Genomic DNA, 22,417 nt, shown 5'->3' with positions numbered 1-22,417 from the left:
CATATACATGATGAACTTGAGTAATTTCATGGGAGAAAGAGAATTTCTTGACCTACCATTTCCTACTTTTGCATAAATCAGACAATTGTATTTACATTTTCCTAAATCTCCACAGATTCAAGCACTGGAGCTTCCAGAATTAGACTTTTCTTTTGTAAATATTTGGAGTTATAATATGGCTGTGGACCTTACGCTTCATTGTGTGTTCCAAATGCATCAAAAGCTATATCTGTTAGGCCCCAAAAACCAGAAACTTGGTAAGAAAATGCAGAATTCAGGAGGTTGCAACAATGGGTTAAAAACATACTCTCTACTATACACCTGCCCTACTGCTGATGAATATAACTCTGTGAGTTCATGAAGGATGAAACGCATAGTGCAACAATTCTGTCACATTCATTCATGTTTGTTCAATTATCTCAAGACCTGCAGAAAGGTATACTGGGTATGCAGTGTGAGATTCATTTCTCTCTCAAAATGTTGTTTGAAACATTTTTTTGCATCAGCTGTGCAAGCTGTGCTCAAAATGGGTACAGAAACACACGCACGTCTTAAGATGAAATGTCCATTCACAAAAACTGGTATGTGTCAACATACTTTTTGTAAAACTTACCAGAATAAAATTTCATGAACACTGTTCATCGGTTCTCATGCTATTATTATATGAGAACAGATGGCTGGAGAGACAGGCTGAAATAGTGAAGCTAATAGGCACAATTTTGCAACTTTTCACTGGGAGCACAATAAAGTAGAAGAGTAAAAACACACCTCTTTTTCAAGACCAGTAAAGCAAATTAGTAACAATGGAGTTTATTTAATGGCAGCAATAGATTTCTTTAAGGTATATATTGTAATTTCAAAACTGAAGCGACGGTTTTGGTTCTTAATGCAACTTAAAATTCACTTCTTCACAAAATTTTTTGTTTTAAAACAGACAAATACATAGACTATCAAACAAAGTGCTCAAAAATCTGTGTTATATTTTACACTGGAACAAAGTTCAAAACAACACAAATGCTGGACAAATACTGTTAAGAAAAATAACTGCACCTTAACAGAATTCTGTACAGAGTGCAGAAACTTTGTGTTTGTCATGCTAAATGGCAAGTGGAAGAGGGTGAATATTTAACCTTGATATTCAGTATCATTAAATCATAAATTACATGTCTGACAGACATATTTGTTCATTTACCTCTAGTTCATTTTCATAAAACATACTGTTAGGAACAGTAAGAATTTTCTTGTGAGATCGAAAATTCTGTACCAACTTGGTAAGCACAGCTGGGTTATAATGCTTATAATTTTCATCCTTCTTATACAAGTCACACTGGTTCATCAGTCGTTCAAGGAGTGATGTGCCTTAAAGAAACAAAGAAAGCCTGATTTGGATCCACATCAACACTTTACATATCAGCAGATTTAGGAAAAAGAAAAAGATACACCTTCTAGTCATGGAATGCTTGTGTTTCCTAGAGGCTAGAGGACAGGTTTTCCACCATACAAATCCCAATTCAAGTCCAAAATTGATAAAAATAATGCAAATGCACATAAATGAAAAAAAAAAAGTTTTGAGTAAACTAAAACTATACACCTCAGACTCAGAAAGTTTATCTCTTAACTCTGCCAATGCCAGCCTTAACCTTTATATGCCCCCCCCCCTCCAAAAGAAAACCCCCTATGGGCCTTCATGGCCTGTTACAGGGATAGCTTTACTTTTTTTACTTAGGAGGTGAAATATCATGTTTCCTGTTTTGTGGGTTACAACTTGTTCAGTCCATACAGCATAAAATGGTAGGATGACTGATGAACTGGAAAGGAATTGGATGGTAGTATTCATGGCCTAATACAGGTGCCATTCTGGTATTACCCAGAAGGGACTGAGGAAGACTGAAAATCCTGTCAGGATAGCCAGTATACTGGTTAAGATTCAAACAGAATATCTCTTGAACACAAGACCAGAACATTACTGCTAGACCTACTAGACACACCGCTCTGTCATTATGTTCTGAGACCCATAAACCAGTTATTCCTACACCAAACAAGGCATAGATGTTTCAGCAGTTGAAGGAATCTACCTATTATTGCACCAATTTAAAACATGGGTGATAAAACTGACTGCAGCATTTCTAAAGGCATATGATTATCAACTTCATACACAATTTTATAACAATAATCTCTCAAAGTTACGTCCATATGTAGATGGATTTATTGGAGATTATTACTGTGGATTTCAGCATAACACCAATATTATCACAAGAGAAAACCATGGAGGATGAGACAGCTAGGGCATGTAGCACACATGGTAGAGAAGAAATGTGCATACACAGTTTGGTAGGAAACCCTGAAGGAAACCACTAGGAGCATCTAGAAACAGATGGAAGAACAATATTACACTGGATTTTAAAAACTGGATGGCTGGTGTAGACTGGATTCAGCTCTCAGGACCGGGACAAACAGCAAGCTCTAGTGAACACAGTAATGAACTTTTGGGTTCCATAAAGCTGTGGGAATTTCTTGAAGAGCTAAGTAAATATCAGCTTCTCAGGAATGACCCAGTTCCATGGTGTTAATGTAGTCTAAATTTTGTGTCATACATTAGTTTTATGCACAATAAACTGTTCTCTTAAAAATGTGACAAAGTTCAATTTGACCTACATACAAAGCAGGGGGTGTAACTGACAGGTATGGAGAAAGAAAGAAAGAAAGGAGAAAAAAAGGTAAAGCTATCCCTGTACCAGGCCGTGAAGGCCCATAAAGTTGTGAGACACTGAGGGTTCCACATTATTTAGACAATCGGCTCAAAGATGGCGGTAAGGTTGTCAGCCTTATGCGCTGGCTGCGCTTTACTCCGCAGGAAAATTATTTCTTAATTAATTCCTGGTACTCATTTCTGTTAGAGGCTGAATGAACCCCAGGGCTGTAGTGCGGCTGGAAGGATTAGGTCAACTGAAAGAAATCTAATGACCTCATTGGGACTCGAACCCATCACCTTCTGGCTTGTACCATAGCCCCTCAACCAACTATGCTACCGCACGCCCCCAACTGACATGTATGTACCAATATTAAATTCACCCGAAAACTTTTAGAGTGGACCTATAACACAAAACTTCATCAAACTCTGCTGAGAACGTCTAGAGACAAACCAAGGAACCCCCACATTATACATTAATTTTGTGTTTCATGCAAATAATGCATAAAAATGCACAGAAACACAATACTCACCTAGGCCAAGTTTAATGGCTACTGTGGATCGCAGCAATGGACCTAATTGCTTTGGATCACCTACCAGCACCAACTGCCCAAACAATCTGAATTTCTCCTTGTTACTTGTGAAGAGACCAGCTACTGGGATCAGCGTTTCTGGTTCAGCTGCCTGGCCACACTCATCAATAAACAAGTGTGAGAAGTGACCAGCAGGAATACCTCCAGTGACAAGCCTAATTACAAACAAACTGAATTACAGGCAAGAAATTGGATAAATTCTGATAAGGTAAAATAGTGTCATGTGTATGAGTATGAGTAGGGACGGCGTTTGGATTGGTAACTCGATTTACTGAACACTTACAAATCGTAACTACAAGTAACTATATCGCTATCACTAATTCACATACCCCACAATTCACCACAGGACACACTAAGTCTTCTCAGTCTGCTGCGTCTTTGCCAGTCGTTATCTGGTTGCTGATCCAACAATGTCCTCTGCATTTGTACTCACAGACTCTTGATTCTGTGTCCCCAATATTACTATCATAAACTCTTTTAAGGTATCTAGTTCTGATTCTCACCCATTGGGTCTACAGTTTTGATGCATATAATAATGAAAATTATGGTGGACTGTATGGTATGGAAGATGAATCGCTCCAGATGTAAAGCATGAAGAATGTGTTCATTGAAAATGAAAGTGACACTTATGATGCACAGTCTGAGGTAAATCAGATGAAAAGTTGACACAATCAAATGAATCTTGATGATAACAGTTATGAAAAAAATGAGCCTACTACATGTGTAGTGGAACTGAAGGGCACTGACAGTACCTTATGAGATTAGAAACAGACAACATGTGGTTATCTTCAGCAAAACTGAAAATGACATTTACAGGGTAAATTACACTTACAAAAATAGGCAGCTAACTCTATGGCATAATGCTGCAGTAAAAAGAATACATACTGCCATGTGTATTTGTGATTATAGATGGGCTTTGGATGGCATATAGTTTTACTGACCACTTATAAGTACTAAATACAAATAACTATAACACTATTGCTAATTTCCACACTAAGTCTTCCCAGTCTACTTTCACTAGTCTTTAGTTGGTAACAGCTCACAACAATGGCTATTCCTCTGCAGTGTTTTCACTAGATTTTTCCTGGTAAAGAATCTTAACAATGGAGATTCTTCAGCTTCTGTTCCCTGCTAGTTTATGATCCACAACTGAACCCTTAACTTAACCGTAGCACCGTCTTCAAGATAACTCCTTGGCACAGACCAGGCATGTCCAACTTCAAACAGGTTGTGATCGACTTTTCAGTGTCAAAGCTGCCAGTGATCTACCACCCCCTCCTATTGTTGTACCTCCCGTTAAGCAAAAATATTGGTAAAAATAACATGACACATGATGTTTGCTGTAAAAGCAACTACTAACTGGGCTGTCTCTCTGACGTCTCTAGATTCATCCAGTTGGAGGGAGAAAGCAACACAATTGGAAACATCTTTCAACAACCGTTCAGTTATGTTTCCACACATCATTTCTATTCGCCGCACAATGGTGTTTCTTGATAATTGAAGATCTTGAATAGTAGCTATGATCGCTTTCTTATTTTTAAATCCTTCAAAAAGATTATCAGCTATTTCAAGAAAACACTCTTTTACAAATTCCCCTTCAGTGAAAGGTTTGCATTTTTTAATGATCAGATTGCTGACCTTGAAGGATATTTGGTTGCACTGTTAGAAAGTGACCTTGGTTTTGCCCTCAACTGTTGTTGAGCAGCTAATTTCGATTTAAGTTCTTTGAGCTTAAGTTTACGAATTTCACTTCTGGGTGGAAAATCAGCATCATACTTATTGCTATGGAGTCCATTATAATGATGTTCCAGATTATACCCTTTTTTGGCAAGGATACTGAGGCGTTGCATTTTCCACTATATTGAGGTAAGTGTTTTGTCTAACGCATGCACGCACACTTTTAAAATTAATAAAATAACATGGGCAGAGCACTGACCATCCCTTTGATTACACTGAGCTCATCCCCAAACTCTGTATTTGTTTAATGCACAGCAAAGCGACAAATCTCCACTAACAGCTAATATAATAACATGTCTCACTTGATGGTTCAATGTAAATCACATGTTCTGTCGATCACTCTTGCATCAGAACACATGCAGCTGATGACGAATGATGAAATAAGAGTTCACGTGATAAGGATGGAGTAGGGACTTCGCCACAGTTCACTTAACACAAGTGTAAAGCAATTTTCATGTAAGCTACACAAGAACAGAAAAATAGGAATGACTAATACATATTTTCCCTTCAAAATCTGAATATAATCACATTATATTAAAAGTGAATTTACATGCTTTTCATGTATTATTTCCTTATAGGCCTATGAGATTGACCAAAAATCGTTCCGCGATCGACACGCTGAACATGCCTGGCATAGACCATGCACAAACCGCCTCTCTACTGTTGATGCCGTTACGTAGAAAACAGTCACAGTGCAGACAACACAGAAAACATTGTTCTTCTTTTGTTGTGCACATTCATTTCTCCAAACATAACTGTTCACCGAGACATCACTTAGAAATGGGATGCATAAACCGGCTGTTCTACTGTTGAAGGTGTTACACAGCAACAGACACTGTTTACAGAGCCACCACTTAGCAATGGGTCTATATGCCACATTGTATGGTACATTTGTGTTGTTTTCTGTTTAAGCTGGAGATCATTTCAATGCATTTGTGAAAATTGAGGAACAGTCAATATATAAATAATTTTCTCAATAACAATGTGATTAAAATTATTAAATATACCATTCAGAATTTACTGAAGAAATTTTACTCTTAATTTATCTCATTATTAACAATGGCTGCACATTAATGAACACAGGATGTGGGTGCACATCAATAAATAGGCAATTCCTTCAACACTAGTGTCATTGAACTTATTAACACTTCAAAGTAAAGGAATACATTTTTAGAACACAGTTTACCATGCTGCATTAAATTAAAGCTCAATTTCAGTTTTCACTGAAGAGCAATGGATCAGAACACTAAACTGAGGAAAACTGTAAATGGAAGAAATTTAACACTGACACTATTGACTTGGGATCAATGCAAATGAACGTTAAATAATGGATGCTCTTAAATCAAAGGACATCTTGAGCTGTTAATAAACTTATATGCTTTCATTTTCCTAATGAACTTCAATTTTCTTTTAATTCACTCTGTGTTTGTCTTTTCAAAAATGTAAAAGAGGGCTTCAGTAAGATGAAAGAGAGCTTTAAAAATCGAAATAAATGACGAAAGAAACAAGAGCAATGCATACCTTGCAGCAGAGGCCACAGTTACCACTACAACAGCATACTGCATGATTTTCTCCTTTGATGGATAAAAGAATTCACCATCATAGTTGCAACACTTCTTCAGTTTCTGAGGAATTTCTTTACTAGAACACAATAACACACAATATTCACATAAGTAAGCCAGTTTCAGCTGTTCATTAAGTAAAAAGTAACGCTATCCTTGTACCAGGCCATGAAGGCCCATAGGGTTGTGAGACGTTCAGGGTCCCACATTATCTAGATAATCGGCTCAAAGATGGTAGTAAGGTTGTCAGCCTTACACACCAGCCATGCTTTACTCCCCAGGAAAATTATTTAATTAATTCCTGGTACTCATTTCTGTTAGAGGCTGAGTGAACTCCAGGGCCACAGTGCAGCTGGAAGGATCAGGCCAACTGAAAAAATCCAATGACCTCATCGGGACTTGAATCCGTGACCTTCCGGCTTGTAGCATAGTGCCTCAACCAACTACACTATATTTTTGAAAAATAAATATCTGTGAAAACAGGAAAAAATCCAACAGTTTTCAGTTCTCTGTCTCAGACAATTTGACCCTTAGCTCAAGTACTGAGCATACAGTTCAACATCTGTATTCTGAATTATCAATTACATTTCAAATCTACTCTCACACTGCCTAGTGTAGCGGTTCCCAGAATCGGGCAATAACCTAAATTCATTTTAATGGGTCCTCAGCAGTGCAGTAAAGATTTAATATTTATTTATGCTGAAGAGTGCGCAGAAGAATAAGCTTTAATACTGGGAAAACCTAACTTCATGCGGCTGAGCCCTTCTTGAGAAGATGCCACTTTCTTTTCTGAATATGACGATAATTTTTTGCTTTGAAATTCCAATTTTCTTTGCTTTTACAGCAAATTTATAAAAGTAGTACATGTCTGGTAAGAAAAGTTACATATCCTCCGTCCACCCAGTAAGGTTTACTTTAAATGCCGTTCGTCACCTAATGTTTAATCGAGTACATACTTCATGTTAAGTGTCTTTCTTTTGGAAGTTTTATGTAATCTGTGACAATGTGTTCTGTCACTGAAAATAAAGTGTGGGGGGAAGACCAATGTTCTGAGCATGCAATATAGTATAATTATGAAAATTCTGTTTTATTTAAGCGTTATATTCGTTTCAAAACAAAATTATAGTTTTATTGATGAACCCATTAATTTAAAAGAAATTCCTTTCTATGTAACACATTCAAATGCTGCACATTTTCCCTTTCAATCAATTCTTACATCATGGAAAAAGAGTACAATAAGAACAGAAATACAGATAAAACCAACATGCAACGTTTCCTCGTGTATGAGAACATTATACTCAGGGAAAATTGAATGGGGGAAATTTAACATTGAGGTACCATGCTTGGAATTGTTGAAACTGAAAGTTAAAGGAGGTAAAGAAAATCTTAAATCAAGGGGGTGCACATATTTACTTACAAATTGTATGTGGCAGCATAGAGACGAAAAATGTCTGAGTCTGGAATGTGGCCTTGACATGAGATCAGCAGCCTTTTGGTGACTTCATTTGCTGCTGAATTAGATGGTGCACAAACCAGAAGATGTACTTTTGGCTTGTTCAGATGGTAGAGCTATTCATGTTAAAAAGACAGAAATAACAGCTATTTTCTTTACCTGCATAAAAGTTGAAATCTCATTAGGAGTACCAATGTTTTCACTTACCAGGTACTTTTGCTTTCTGAATTGTTTCACTTATTTATGGAATTAAAACATCTGAATGTTTGATCACACAACAAATTACAATTTAATGTTTTAAGATATTATACATAATTAGTAAATACTGATTAACGATTAGGGGATGGGCCATTTAAATTCCGGTAGTGGCAGCGGGACAGAGTTAATTTAAATGCCCACCATTGTAGAGTAATAAAAATTGTAATCATGTTACTCAAAATGCTGTGATTTCTACAATTTTTGTGATAAACGAACGAAATAAACGCTACTTTTATCTAGAAAGTATATAGAATCAGATACTGTAATTTACAGATTTTAGAATCTGTAAAAATTGTTACACTGATTCCAAAAAAAAAATTTTCCCCAATTTTGAGTGTCTGTCCACAAAACTGCATACAGCTTCTGCACAATACGTTTCTGCGGTATAAATGCATGGTGCTGACTCACTGTCTGTGTTTTTATCTGGCAATAGGAGAGGATGTTTATGGTCTGCACATTCTCCAGTCACATAATCTTCCTGTATACCCGACTGGCGAGTTCTTATCCTACATTGCCTTATGAAACTGTTTGTTTATTCACATATGTCAGACTATCCACACAGAGGCAGTTCTTGGAATATCACCTCACACAACTTGCTTCCATCAGAATAAACTGTAACGCATTCTGAATGGTGTGATTTACGAGCGGCCTCTGAATTTTGACTCCTTCAATGCGAAAAGGGGCCATGGTGTATAGTTGAAATTGCAATGTTTTATAAGCGTTATGAATAGAGGACACCACTCGCCATCACTGGCTTACTTCCTGCTAATATGAGACTAACATTGCATGTGTGTGCTTTGCATGGAAAACAGAGTTAATTATGGACAAAGTGCATGAATTGCGACGTCTGACTCTGCATTCAGTGACATGCAACATTCAGTTAGATGATACAGGAGGGAAGACAGTCTACTTATAAAGCTGGTGTCCAAAAATAATGTAAGTAGAACAAGAATTTCTATCTTAAAATTAGATTTTAAAACGCTGTGTGCATGCGTGGACTGCGCATACCCATACGATGTCTTTCGGCCACTCAGCTTTACTTTAAAGGTCCCCATACGGTGTCCTTCGGCTCATAAAGGTTAATGATTACAAATACTTACTAAAGATTTTTCCTTCTCTTTTCGGTTTTGGAAACTACAGTACAGTGAGAGTTCAGTGCAAATGCATGAAATTTAAAGTTTCTTTCTGCAAAATAACACTGTCCCAATTGTGTCATACAAATGCAGGCTATCTGAGGGTGTCAAGATAACTACTTGAGCAATGCCCCATTCAGAAACCCACAGATTCATGAAGAGCACCATCTTTTGGGATGTGATGCGGTGTAGTCCAGTAGAAGTTCAGAAACATTTTGGATGCACATACTGTCTCCATTTTCAAGGTCGAAGAGAAAGCCACACAAGCAACCAGGAAGCAGCCAGCTATGCTTGGTGCTTGATGGTTACTAGCTTGGTTTCTCTCTGAGCTGTGCTTACTCTCTTATTCTTGCTTGTCTCATTCTTTGACTGCTAAGGAGGAGAAAGTACATTCTCGTAAATACTGGTGACTGTCTACAAGACTACAGAGCATCATATGCCAGGAGACAGTCCCCACTGTGAGAACCTAAAATCTTTCAAAGATTCATCACTAACACCACAAAATTCTAACACTGTTCTGTCATCACAAGTGATTTTTATCCTGACAGATTTTTCACGGTCTTTCCTTCAGCTGCTCCAGACAACATCTGGGTTAGTATTTAAAATTAGTCCATGGTCATTTCCACTGAAATCCATTCTAATTTATCATTCACAAATGATCCAATTATTTGACAACTGTTAATAAATAATAAAAAAATAAAAATAAATGATTTCTATAAGATTCATTTTAATATTATTTACCCCTTTCCACATGAATTTCTCAACCAAAATCTCAAGAGATGAAGTAAAAAAAAAAGGAAAGCAAAGCTATCCCTGTAAAAGGCCGTGGAGGCACATAGGGTTGTGAGACGTTGAGGCTCCCACATTATCTAGACAATCGGCTCAAAGATGGCGGTAACGTCAGCATTACACGCCAGCCGTGCTTTACTCCCCAGGAAAATTATTTAATTAATTCCTGGTACTCATTTCTGTTAGAGGCTGAGTAAACTCCAGGGCCTAATGTGGCTGGAAGGATTAGGTCAGCTGAAAAAAATCCAATGATCTCATTGGGACTTGAACCCGCGACCTTCCGGCTAAGTTCATTATATAATGTTTTCCTTTCCCATTTTCTAGCTACCTTGTCTCCCAGAACTCTCCTGCAGGTGCTTTAAATCAGTTCCTTTCTCAGACTGACCTGAGTGATTGCCTCCACAACAGTGACGGTTTTGCCAGTACCAGGAGGCCCATATATGAGATATGGAGCTGGGTACGAAGAACCTGACACAATGTTCCGAACAGCCTGTTGCTGCTGTGGGTTTGTTTTCAGATGCTTATTAAACCAGGATCTGAAACATAATTTCATAAACATCTTTCAAATTGTGGTCTTCTGGGTAGTAGGTCAGAGTGACCACCTTTCAATTAACTTGCCTATACAACCCAACCAATTCCTCACTCTAAATATTTCAGCCCCAGTACAGTTCATACTGCACGTGTGTGCAGCAAACCTACACATAAATGCATGTCAAATATCAGCTACAGTAGCTTATATTGCAGTTCTATCACAATAAAGCATACAGTACGTACGTTATATGCACGTTCTTCAGTGGAACTGCTGCATATTTACTAGGAAATAGATGATGAGCAATGCCATGGTTTTTTATCATTTCAAGTGCTCTATGCTGACATCGAAGATTCCAACGATTGAACTGAAATTCGACACGGAACTTCATATTGTCCACAAACTTGCCTCTCAAACTGAAACAGACAAACACTCTACTGACATATGAATGATAAAACTTTCATCAATACTGATACGTGCAAATCATTTGTTTTAAATCTTTTTTATAATTCATACTTTTTTTCTTGGCACTACAGCCCCAGTGGGCCTAGGCCTACCTCCATGAACTTCTCCGTTCACTTTGGTTTTTCTAGATCTTACACGTTCGGTAGGACTCCTTGGGCGGGTGATCAGCTCGTCACATGGCCTCTACCTGTACACAAACAGAGAAAAACGCACACAAACATCCATGCCGAGTGGGATTTGAACCCATGATCTCGGCTTCCGAGCGAGGGAAGACAGTGCATGCCCTAGACTGCTTGGCTACCGTGACCAGCAATTCATACATTTAGTAGCATAAAATTACACTTAAAGCAGAAAATTAAGAATACATTCTTAATATCCTAACATTCTGAGCTTTTATCTACAAATTATTTCCAGGCATCTTGGGTTTATATGGCCAGTCCCTAATCTGACAATGTTGGCTCCGGGAAACTGTAGAAATGCTATAACCATATCATATGTCAAAGACCCACTCCTGCTCCAGGTTTGTTCATCTCTATACATATTCAACTCCACCAACTTCCCTTGAATACTTTTAGCCACCTAAATTAAAGATACTTACGATGCGTGAAAGGACAACCAAACTTCTAACTGCCTTACATCATGAACCTTTCCTTCATATTTCACAGAGCTGTCTCCATCTATCATCACATAAATGCTGTCACCACGAAGGACAGATGGGCGTTTCTCTGCCAGACCAGGAACCTAGATTATAAATACAGCATAACTAGGCTAGAACAAGTTTGGATAATAGCAAGAACTTCATTACAATGTTAAATTTCTTAATCTCTGGGGTTTTCATCGCAACAAATGATTCCCAGCCATCACCACTTAATTTCCATAATTTCAGCAGGAACTGTAACTGCAGGTTTGCTTATCAAGCTACTTAAAGCTGGAAAGGTATCATTAAACCATGCAGAGTGCCTCTCCTATTTGGGAGAGGGAAGTCTGTATTCAACAATATTAGAACCATGCCTGAACAAAGAACATGACCGACCTTGAAACAGATGTGTTCCAGATGCATGCATAGAGATACTTTAATTTGTTAATTAAAAAATGAAGATGTACAGCTGTAAGAAAAGAGGTTATGTAAGCTTAACAAATTATCAATTTCTCAATTCAGATAATACTGAAGGTGTCAAATATGTTGACTTATTCATTAGTTTCATGTCTGCATAATAACCACTTCAAACAAAATATCTGCACAGCATAAGTATTCTTGTGTGCTCACATTGTCACTGCCTGGAGACAGCATAAAATCCATTTTGTTTAATTATCTCAGAAACTGTACGACTTATAGATCAAGTGTGCTAGGCATAAAATATAAGCTTTATTTTTACCTACATTTCTTCAAAAATTTTCATTCTGGTAAATAAAGAACTTTGTGACTCACAAGCAAGTTATGCATGATATGTGCAGAAATGCAACTTCATTTTCATTCAAACTGTCTGCTGAATTCTAATTAGGTTATAAATATATAGAGAATTTGCTTAAACAAATTCAGGATGTTCATTCAGATTTGTGTAGTTTGTTTCCTTTACATACTGCCTGTAAGATGAAGTTACAAAGTTAAATCTGTATCAAAGCACATTCCATGATGCCATATTGACGCCATAAACATTAATTTATTATTAATCTCAGCATTAAATGAAACCATGAAATAAGCTTCATATGCTCAAGCTGCTTTATTCCGAGGCAAGAGTCACTAGGATTTCGTTCCCTCCTAAGACATCTGTGTTTTTAGAAATGGGGTCTACTCTTCAATGAGAGGAAGGTTTGGCCTTTCAGTGTAGGTGCTCTGATTGAGCAGAGGAGTGGACATCCTCCTATTCCCCTTCTCAGACAGAGACTGAATATTACCTGCTTTGAACATTACCTAATACATCAGGGCAGACCAAAGAGAGAAAACTAACTGTAACATGCAAAAGTCTGAGGAGACAATCATCACTAGGGAACAGCAGTAAACATGTTACTACCATTGCCAGACAATGGTCTTTATATTATTGTGTATACATAGGCAAGTCCAAATATTTTTTTGCCTACTTTCCCTATTTTGAAGAAAAATAAAAGTAGACTTATGAGATCACTTGCTCTGTCTGTGCATGTACTCCCTAGTCAGTGCTAGGCAACAGCTTGGTAAACACATTCCTGTTGTACTGAATATATGAGGGCTATTCAGAAAGTAACTTCTATTTATTTTAGGCAACTAATGTAAGAGCAGGTGGGAGCTCGCACATGTGAGGTAGTGTCACATGACTTATTGCCTTGTAGACCATCGCATAACAGGTCACCTAATGTTTGTTCTTGTCTCCACAGAGTGAGTTATGTTGTGTCCTGCAATTGATAATCCCACCAGCTATAAAATTTGCAATGCAAATTTCTTCATGCTAAAAACACAAGTGCTGCAGAAACCCATCACAAATTATGTGTGGTATACAGTCAAACTGTAATGAGTGAAGGAATTGTAACATAATGGTGAAGAAGTCATCAGCCATCTGTAGTGAGGAATGAGCTTGTTCAAAGTGTTGCAAAAAAACTGTGAAATACGGTGCTTCATAATTTCAGAACTTTCATGTGAATTTCTACAAATTTCTACACTGTTCTCTTAAGAGATCATCACAGACTAGGCTATTATAAGTTTTCTGCATGATGTGTTCAGAAAATAACCACAGGTTCACACAACAGATAGAGAATGGCTTTGACTTTTGCATACTTGTTTAGAGCAATACCATAAACGTGACAATGAATTTCTCTATCACATTGCACAGTTAACAGGTGATGAAACCTGGGTTTCATTTGTGAATGTTGAAGCCAAAGAGCAGTCAAAGCAGTGGATGCACACACATCACCAAACAAGCTAAAAAAGTTTAAACAAACGTTTTCTGCTAGAAAGCTGATGGCAAATGTTTTCTAGGACAGGAAAGGAGTGCTAATGGTGAATTCATGCAACAAGGGATCACAACGATGTCAGAGGTGTATCGTGAAACACTAAAAGAACTGAAAAAGTTAATTAGTTCCGTTCAATGTCACTGGTTATGATTTTCTTATTTCAATTATTCATGCCCTTACATGTTTTGGTCTTCAGAGGGACACATTTTACATCAATACAGTTAGAAGCAACTATTACAGTACATGTTCTAAAAGTTACAAATATATACATACAATATAAACAATATACAATTGGCTGTATAATCTAACGTCTTTACAACTACAGCGGCTGTTCCAATACTTTAAACTACTTTTATATATAAAACATATAAAATATAAAAAAATATAAATATTTTAAAATATTGGAACAGCCGCTGCAGTTGTAAAGACTTTAGATTTTACAGCCAATTGTATATTATATATATGGTATGTATATATTTTTAACTTTTAGAACATGTACTGTAATAGTGGCCTCTAACTGTATTGATGTAAAGGTGTCCCTCTGAAGATGGTCTCTGAAGACCGAAACATATAACTGAAATAAGAAAATCATAATCAGTCACAATGAACGGAACTAATTAACTTTTTCATAATATTAGTGTGACGGACCAGAATGAAACAAATGAAACTAAAAGAAATATGTATGACCATTCAGAACAAAAGGCGTGGCATGCTGACATCTGGTGTAGTACTCCTCCATGACAATGTGTGTCCTCATACAACATCTTGCACTCAAGCACTGCTGGATCATTTCAACTGGGTGTTGTTTGGCCACTTTCCTTAGAGCCCTGATCTTGCTCTGAGCGACTTATCAGCTGTTTACTTACCTGAAGAACTGGTTGTGATCACAGCGCTTCAACAATAATGAGTTGATGGAAGGTGTCAAAACATGGCAAAGCTCACACTACTTTGACATAGACACACAAAAATGTATTCCCTGATATGACAAGTGCCTCAGTTCCTGTGGTGACTATGTTGATATGTAGTTTAAGTATGTACGTATCTTTTGTACAGAATAAAATTTGTTTTTCTTGTTTTGTTAACAACTCACCGGGGGTTATTCAACAAACAGCCCTCATACATGCAATTAGGAGAATTGTTTGACACATCATTTTCTACATGGTGAATGTGTTATCAAGGGAAAGTAGGTGATTAGTTCTTCCCAGAACTTCTTGTGTATTCTTTCATTCTTCCAGCTCTCTATATTTTCATGTAATTAAAAATAAAATTACTGTAGATTTTGCTCGTATAAGTATTCCACCCCCTCCCCCCACACACATACATTCAATTGTATATACAAAAGCATGTACTTTGTGGGGTGATTTGAGGGATTTTCAAGTGTAATTCTGACTATATGCAATTCTGAGTTTATGTGCCATCTTTAGAATGTAATCCACATAAGAAGCACTGCACTGTTTCAACTACCTTTTCCTCTATGAAATGCACTACTTATTACATTTTTGTTCTACTGAGAGGGGACACTATACAGAAGGAAGATATGGGACTAATGTTTTCAAAAGTCAGGTGTTCCTTACATTACTTTATGTACCCAAAGACATCGAACAGCGGTCAGTATAGTGACCAACTATGGGCTGGACGATGAAGGAGTCAGAGTTCGAGTCCTGAGAGGGTCAGGAATTTTCTCTTCTCTACATAATCCAGACCAGCTCTGGGGCCCACCCAGCATCTTATCTAACGGGTGCCAGGGGCTCTTTCCCCAGGGTTAAAGTGGCCAGGGTGTGACACTGACCATTCACCTCCAACTAGTGCCAAGGACAAGAAAACGTGGATCTACAGATCCACTCCCCCATAAATCTTCATGGCATGGTGCTTAATTAATTAAGCACAGGGACAACTTCATCTTTTTTTATACTATAATACCCATGTTGGAAAATAAGGGATGTAGGGCTCAGCAGCCTCATCTTCTGTACCTCTAAACTCAGGAGCTTCTTGTTTCCTTTAACAGCTTTCATTACTTGGTCATCACGGTCATACATACGAATATCAGTTCCCATCTGATGTTCTTCAATGTGCAGAAGCAATCGGAAGAATGATGTATAGCTCTCTTCCTGCAATTTTCCATCATCCACTAACAACCTAACACAACACAATTTCAACAAATATTAAGTATTCACATTTTTCAGTGGCGCAGATATAATATGCATAGACCAAATGAAGAAGCTGCATAACTCCTGCAGGTTGTGCAGCACTGTAAAGTAAGTGATCAGTATTACGTTTTCCTACTGTTTCATCATATGCAACCCAAATACTAGCGAAACTACATCAACTATCAACAACATAGATATAATCTACAAACAGAATTTATTAAATACTACCTAAAGAAGCCATTCCTTGCTAGCAGGTTCTCAAAACAAATTTTACTGAAATAATACAAGTGTTTATTTCTTATATCATACATCTATTTAATGCTTGTAACTACATGTAGATTAATTTTCTGTAAGGATCATTCCAGAATTTAAAAAACAATGTAAACACCAGCAGCACACTATAAGCTGTACACTACAATCTGTTGTAAACAACAATACTTATCCGGTTTTCGTGGATGAAATCAACAAGTATCAGGACATGAAACCAGAATGCAGTAACACAGATAAGTACAGAATTTTACTTAATGTGAAGGAAAGCTGTGCAGATAAAGCTCCTTGGATTCAGATCAGTTTTATGCTTCAGTTACCATTTCCTTAGGAAAAGACCTTCAAACTCCATAACTATGCCCACATGACATGAAGGCTGGGTAGGAGGGGAAAAGTCAATCACAATGTGATCATAAAGACAAAAATCTCTGTCCTCCTGGATATAGAATTCTAGCTGGTCAGTCCATGGCCCGTCAAAATATTGGATAAGCTATCCGTGTTCATAAATTTTACTTACCAACTTACTTTGAGAACAATGATTTCAGTTCAGGAATTGATGAATGTTTACCAGATTTTCTGATATGACAATGTACCTACCTCACTTCTTTCAGTTTCTGGGCATCAAGTGGACTCATATTTTCAAAGGGCTTGAAGCCATGATTAATAACACGGCGTAATGTTGAGGGTATTTCATACTGTGGTAACTTAATGACGGAAACAAGTTCACTTGGTATTCTGAAAATAATATATGCACATTACAGTAAGACCTTGAACTTTATGAACATCCATACAAGAAACAACACATAATGAAAGATAAAGCCTTCAAATACAGGAACTTGTGAAGTCAAATTTTCCCTCATAAGGAAACAGTTCCATACAAGGGAATTATTATTTTTCAGATTCTGTGGGGTTACACCTGCCATTTTATGTCATACACGAACAGAATTCGAACCATTCACAGCTCAAAAGAGTAAATGTCATTAATTACTGCATAAAAATTCACGTAACTTAACAGCACTGCCACGCACTAGTTTAGGTATAATTAGAATCATTAGTACAAAAGAATTATCAGTAGCATGTAATAGCCAAGCCAAGCTGAATTGAAATCGAAGCAGAATGTCTGACTAGTCTGGCTGAGGCTTTTTGCAGATTTCTTCAGTCCCTTGAAACAACAGCTGAAATAGTACCTCTAATCAAGAGAGTACCATTTCCTTCCTCATCCTTTCCAATTGATTATTCACTTATCATCATACAATTTGATACCATTCAGTCTAAAATGCTAACAGCACCATTAAACAAAGCACTTAATAACTTTATAAATGGAAATCTGACACAAAACATAGCAGAACTCACTTTAAAATAACACATATTAATTGAGGCACCTAATAAAAACACTAAATCTCACTGTTCATGGGTATTATGTGCCGAACGAACATGTGTGCTCATAAAAAAGAATAATTTCTAAAAGTTACTGTGCTTTCCCTGAGAATTAAGGCAGATTAAAATTCATTTCTGCTCAACATACAACCATAAGCGGAACTAGGGCAAGCAAGAGGGTCAGCTGTAAAAGGCAATAATGACTAGACAGTCAGCGCTGAGAAATATCCTCACCTAACTCTATGAAGGGAAAACATCGGAAAAGCTATGAGCTGTCCAGGTAGCTATGATATTCCCTCTGTTCATTAGTATTTTAACACGAGCCTGTCACTGGTCCGTACTCTGAGCTGATTAATCATGTCCACAACCTTTCAACCTATTTCTGCAAGGTCCATTTTAATATCATCCTGCCATCTATGCCTAGGTCCTAAGTGATCTCATTCCCTCAATTATCGTTTAACTTAAAAGAACACGTAGGATTTGAGGTTTTCACGGAAGTGGTTATGAAGAGTACCTACCATCTTCTGGGACATAATGCTGGGTAGTCCACTGAAAGTCAACCTACATTTTGGAGGAACATATTGCCTCCATCTGACTTCATGCTGGTATTGTGCTCAGCTTATTTGACCCTGAAGATGGAAGTGGTATGGTCCTCTGAAACTCTGGTTGGCTTTCAACAGACTGAACATATTTCAGTGAGTGCTATCCATGTGAAATAGACTGAGTTGCATACAAAGCAATAGCATTAATTTTCAGACAGAATGTTCTGAAAGAAAAAAAAAACTCAGCAGAAAACGGTCTAAAAGAATTCAGATGCATGCAACTACTTAGGTGAGATTAAATACAGAAACAATATACATAATACAAAACAATGTTCAAGGAATAGAAAATGAAATGCTGAAGTGCTACGAACATACAGAAAAAGAATGGAATGCACATGGTCCAACAACTAATTCACTGGACACTGACTGGAACATGTGAAAGGTTGACAAACACCACAATAATTACAAAAGCATGTATAAAGAAACAAACAGAAAGATTTTTAAAGAAGACATGCAAGGAATGATGGAAACCATAAAATCGCCTGCAATCAGCCACCATAAGGAATATAAAATGTTGGAGGGTAAACAAAAAACAAACAGCTTCAGAATAGGGTGAACTATGGTTTAATAAGAGAAGGCAGTATATGACTATGTAGAAGCAGGAAAGCAAATATGTAAACATGGAAGTAAAGCAGCAATAATACTTACGGAGGCAAAGGCTCTCCACATACAACAGAAGCTTCACTGTACTTCACTACATTTCTCGATGGCCATTTATATGGGGCTGATGCCTTCAGGTCATCCAGTAATTCAGATTGTACTCGAAATATCTGACAAAAATATTACAAAATGTAAGAGAGACTTTTCTTTTCTTGCTAATGCCTCCAGTCATAATGTTCTTGTATGGCATGGTTGAATAAGTAGTTGAGGTGGGAGCCCCAAAAGGGCCTTTTAATATGAGAAAATTTAGCTGGATAACAGAAGTAGCTTCTAATGAAATGGGAACTATGATGGGAGCATGGTATCCCTCACAATTAAGAGGCTTTCTAATTGTCAAGGGTCAGGGACATAATTCTTGCAGGAAAATCAATATGGATTAAACAAGTACAGTTCTTCAGCTTTATACTATGGAAATCTCTTACCAACAGCAGATCTAGAGCATCTGCTGTTTCCCCTCTGTATTCACTTCACCAACTATGATATTCTTTTATATGCATGGTAGTTTTGATTTGTGTACACAGAAGAAATTGGTGACTTCCACATCAGGAGATTCAAATCTGCTGGAAGCAGGGCTATACTGGCATCCAAAATCAGATTTCTCTCATCCAGATTATTAATGTGATGCACCTTTCTGTGATACTATTTTTGGCCTATTTTCCTTGCTTTGAAAATATAAAAGTAGGCTTATGAGTAAACCTTGCTGTCTGTGCGCATGTAGGTGCCTGCATGTCTGTACGTGTACCCACCCTCTGCAACTTTTGAACACCTGACTGATCACCATGAAACTCGGTATGTATATCATACCACCTGAGGCCATCCCAATGGCATACTTCATAACTCCCTCCTTTCAGTAGTACCAACACTAAAACCTCTCAGATTGATGAAGCAATAACTTTAATATTATTTGAATGCCCAAACTTATTACCATGATATTTGGTCAGATGGGACCAAGTCAGGTGAACAGGCCAGGTGCAGGGGCAATAACCACCTTCTCAGTATAAAAGAAAATTCACAGTAAAAACAACATGTCACTGAAGATAATTTGAAACTTACACTAGAAATAGTAAAACAAGAAGTGTCTATCAGAAATGTCAAGTTCTGGTCAGAAAATTTTCATATCAGCAAGCAAAACTTATTTTTGGAATGCACCTCATGCTACAAGAGAAAGAGATAATTATATTAAGATGTTTTTCCCTATCAAGACTAAAGTAAACAAACATATGACAGTGGGCTACTCTAATGTACAACAGCTTAACAGGAAAGACAGATAATTTCTGAATCCTCAGAATGGACGTTTTATCGCAAATTTTGTCATGAGAGGAGAAGACGGAAGTACAAAGTTTTCCTGGTACCTCCTGTAATGCACACAAACACCTCACGCTTCTGTCTTGACCAGTCTCCAGATGTGAGGTACAAAGAAATTAGCAACTTCAGTACAGACACAGATACAAAATCAGGTATAATGCTTCATCATATATATTTACCAGTTCCTTAAGGATGTAGGATGAAATGTCTCTGGCACCGAACACCTTCAGTACCAGAGGATATACATATGCTCCTGAACTATTAAACTTATAATCCAAAGTAATGGTAATACAGCCACCTGAAAGGACATTGAATTAGTGTTCTTTAGACAAGATATGTTACAAGAATGATGGGCAAGTACACCCACACTACTTAACATCAGTAGAAATTATCAAATTTCATACTGAGAAAAAAAAAAACAGAGCTTAGAATCATATTTTCAGATTATTCTGGACAATCAGGACAGCCACTTATCTAGTCTCTTAAATTAAAACAAAAGCATAATAGATCACTGTAGGTCGCGGTGCAAGGGCCGAGAAGGCCCAACCCTTATACATTCATTCATAAATTAAAATAATGTTCCATACAAAATTTACGGAATGTGGATCTGTCTCTGTCTTCAGGTGGGTGGGGAAGGATAAACCTACTCAGTTGGGCCAGTTAGAAAGAGCTAGTCTCAATCACTGGACCACATCGTGGTCTTTTGTCTTTTACATACCAGACAATGGATGAAGTCCAAAACAAGCCAAAAGAGGTACATCACCTTTCTACCTCGAACAAATTCAAACTTTTCATTTGTTTTCCTCTATTACACCTGAAAATTATACTACCTTCACTTGACAAATGAATATTATTCACATTACTGCCACTTTCAACTTTTTATCAGAGGCAATGGGTAAGGAAGGTTTGTGGAAAGATCTGCATCAATCCTGTTGAGTCCTGAACCTCGGGTCCTTGGTATAGCAGGACAACACCTTTACCCATGCACAACCACAGCTCTAATCACAAATTTGTATTTTACCTGATTTCAAGTGGAGTGGAAGTGCTGGCATCATTTCTTCAATTTCATTCAGCTTACACAGCACAAATATCTTCTGCAGCTGATAATGTACCATACCTGTATTAGACACAGTAATGGAAACACTTCCCACAGCACCCTCTCTGACAATTATGTCTTCAGTGACATCATTATTTAGATGTTTTACTGTAATGTCGTGTTTCCTACACAGGGATTTTCTGTAACATTGTAACAATAACATGGAAAAAGTACAGATAGAGACAACATGGTGACAGAATTGAAATGAACCTGGTATGGTAAATACTGCATAATGTGCTAAGACTGACACCAAAGCCTTGAATAGAACTATTATGTCACATAATGGAACACTTACTAACAAAGAATACAGAAAACAGCAATTATAGACTATCTCAACTGTCTGATTCCTATTCCTTTGCATCTGTCAGTCCCTGGGAACTGAGGGTTTCCTAGTTTTTACAATTTCAATCAGTGTAATAAAATTCAGTCCATGACATACCATCTTATTCACACAATCATTAAATTCATCATCAAATTAATAAAAACTTCACCTAAAGACCAAAAGCCACAGTACAAGATGGATGCTGTACAACCAAGAAAATATACCTGCAAGCTAGCCAACCTAGCTGGAGTAAGTACTTGTACACAACTTCATTTTCTTCATTTTTAATTATATGTAAACATATGTGAATAGTTATTAGTGGATGAAACAGATGCTTGTAAGGACTATGGAAAACCATATGAACCATCAGGAAAGCTGATCCATTAGCCTTCACAGTATTTAAAATGTCACATCAGATTACTACAGCATGCGCACTTCAGTTTACAGTTGAATTCGCTCACATATGTAGAAATTCTGCACAAAACACAACATTTCTCACCTTGTTTCA

At 37.3% G+C, this 22,417-nt stretch overlaps 1 protein-coding gene across 2 annotated transcripts in view; it reads right to left on the bottom strand.

Annotated features, from left to right (window-relative positions):
- Nucleotides 1-22,417, bottom strand: part of LOC111865740 (putative helicase MOV-10) — a 49,837-nt gene that overhangs the window by 13,790 nt on the left and 13,630 nt on the right. For both annotated transcript variants that reach the window (XM_023853998.2, XM_023853999.2), the window contains exons 4-15: nucleotides 21,513-21,727; nucleotides 20,671-20,789; nucleotides 19,175-19,296; nucleotides 17,145-17,282; nucleotides 16,104-16,269; nucleotides 11,807-11,949; nucleotides 10,989-11,159; nucleotides 10,600-10,750; nucleotides 7,999-8,150; nucleotides 6,541-6,660; nucleotides 3,223-3,437; nucleotides 1,193-1,359 (exon numbers count right to left, since the gene is read on the bottom strand). In XM_023853998.2, the coding sequence (XP_023709766.1) occupies nucleotides 1,193-1,359; nucleotides 3,223-3,437; nucleotides 6,541-6,660; nucleotides 7,999-8,150; nucleotides 10,600-10,750; nucleotides 10,989-11,159; nucleotides 11,807-11,949; nucleotides 16,104-16,269; nucleotides 17,145-17,282; nucleotides 19,175-19,296; nucleotides 20,671-20,789; nucleotides 21,513-21,727 (1,879 nt within the window). The remainder of the gene's footprint in view (nucleotides 1-1,192; nucleotides 1,360-3,222; nucleotides 3,438-6,540; nucleotides 6,661-7,998; nucleotides 8,151-10,599; nucleotides 10,751-10,988; nucleotides 11,160-11,806; nucleotides 11,950-16,103; nucleotides 16,270-17,144; nucleotides 17,283-19,174; nucleotides 19,297-20,670; nucleotides 20,790-21,512; nucleotides 21,728-22,417) is intronic.

Source organism: Cryptotermes secundus, unplaced genomic scaffold (genome assembly GCF_002891405.2).
Source record: "Cryptotermes secundus unplaced genomic scaffold, Csec_1.0 scaffold183, whole genome shotgun sequence".
NCBI lineage: Eukaryota > Metazoa > Arthropoda > Insecta > Blattodea > Kalotermitidae > Cryptotermes > Cryptotermes secundus.
This window is presented reverse-complemented; position numbering and strand designations above follow the sequence as displayed.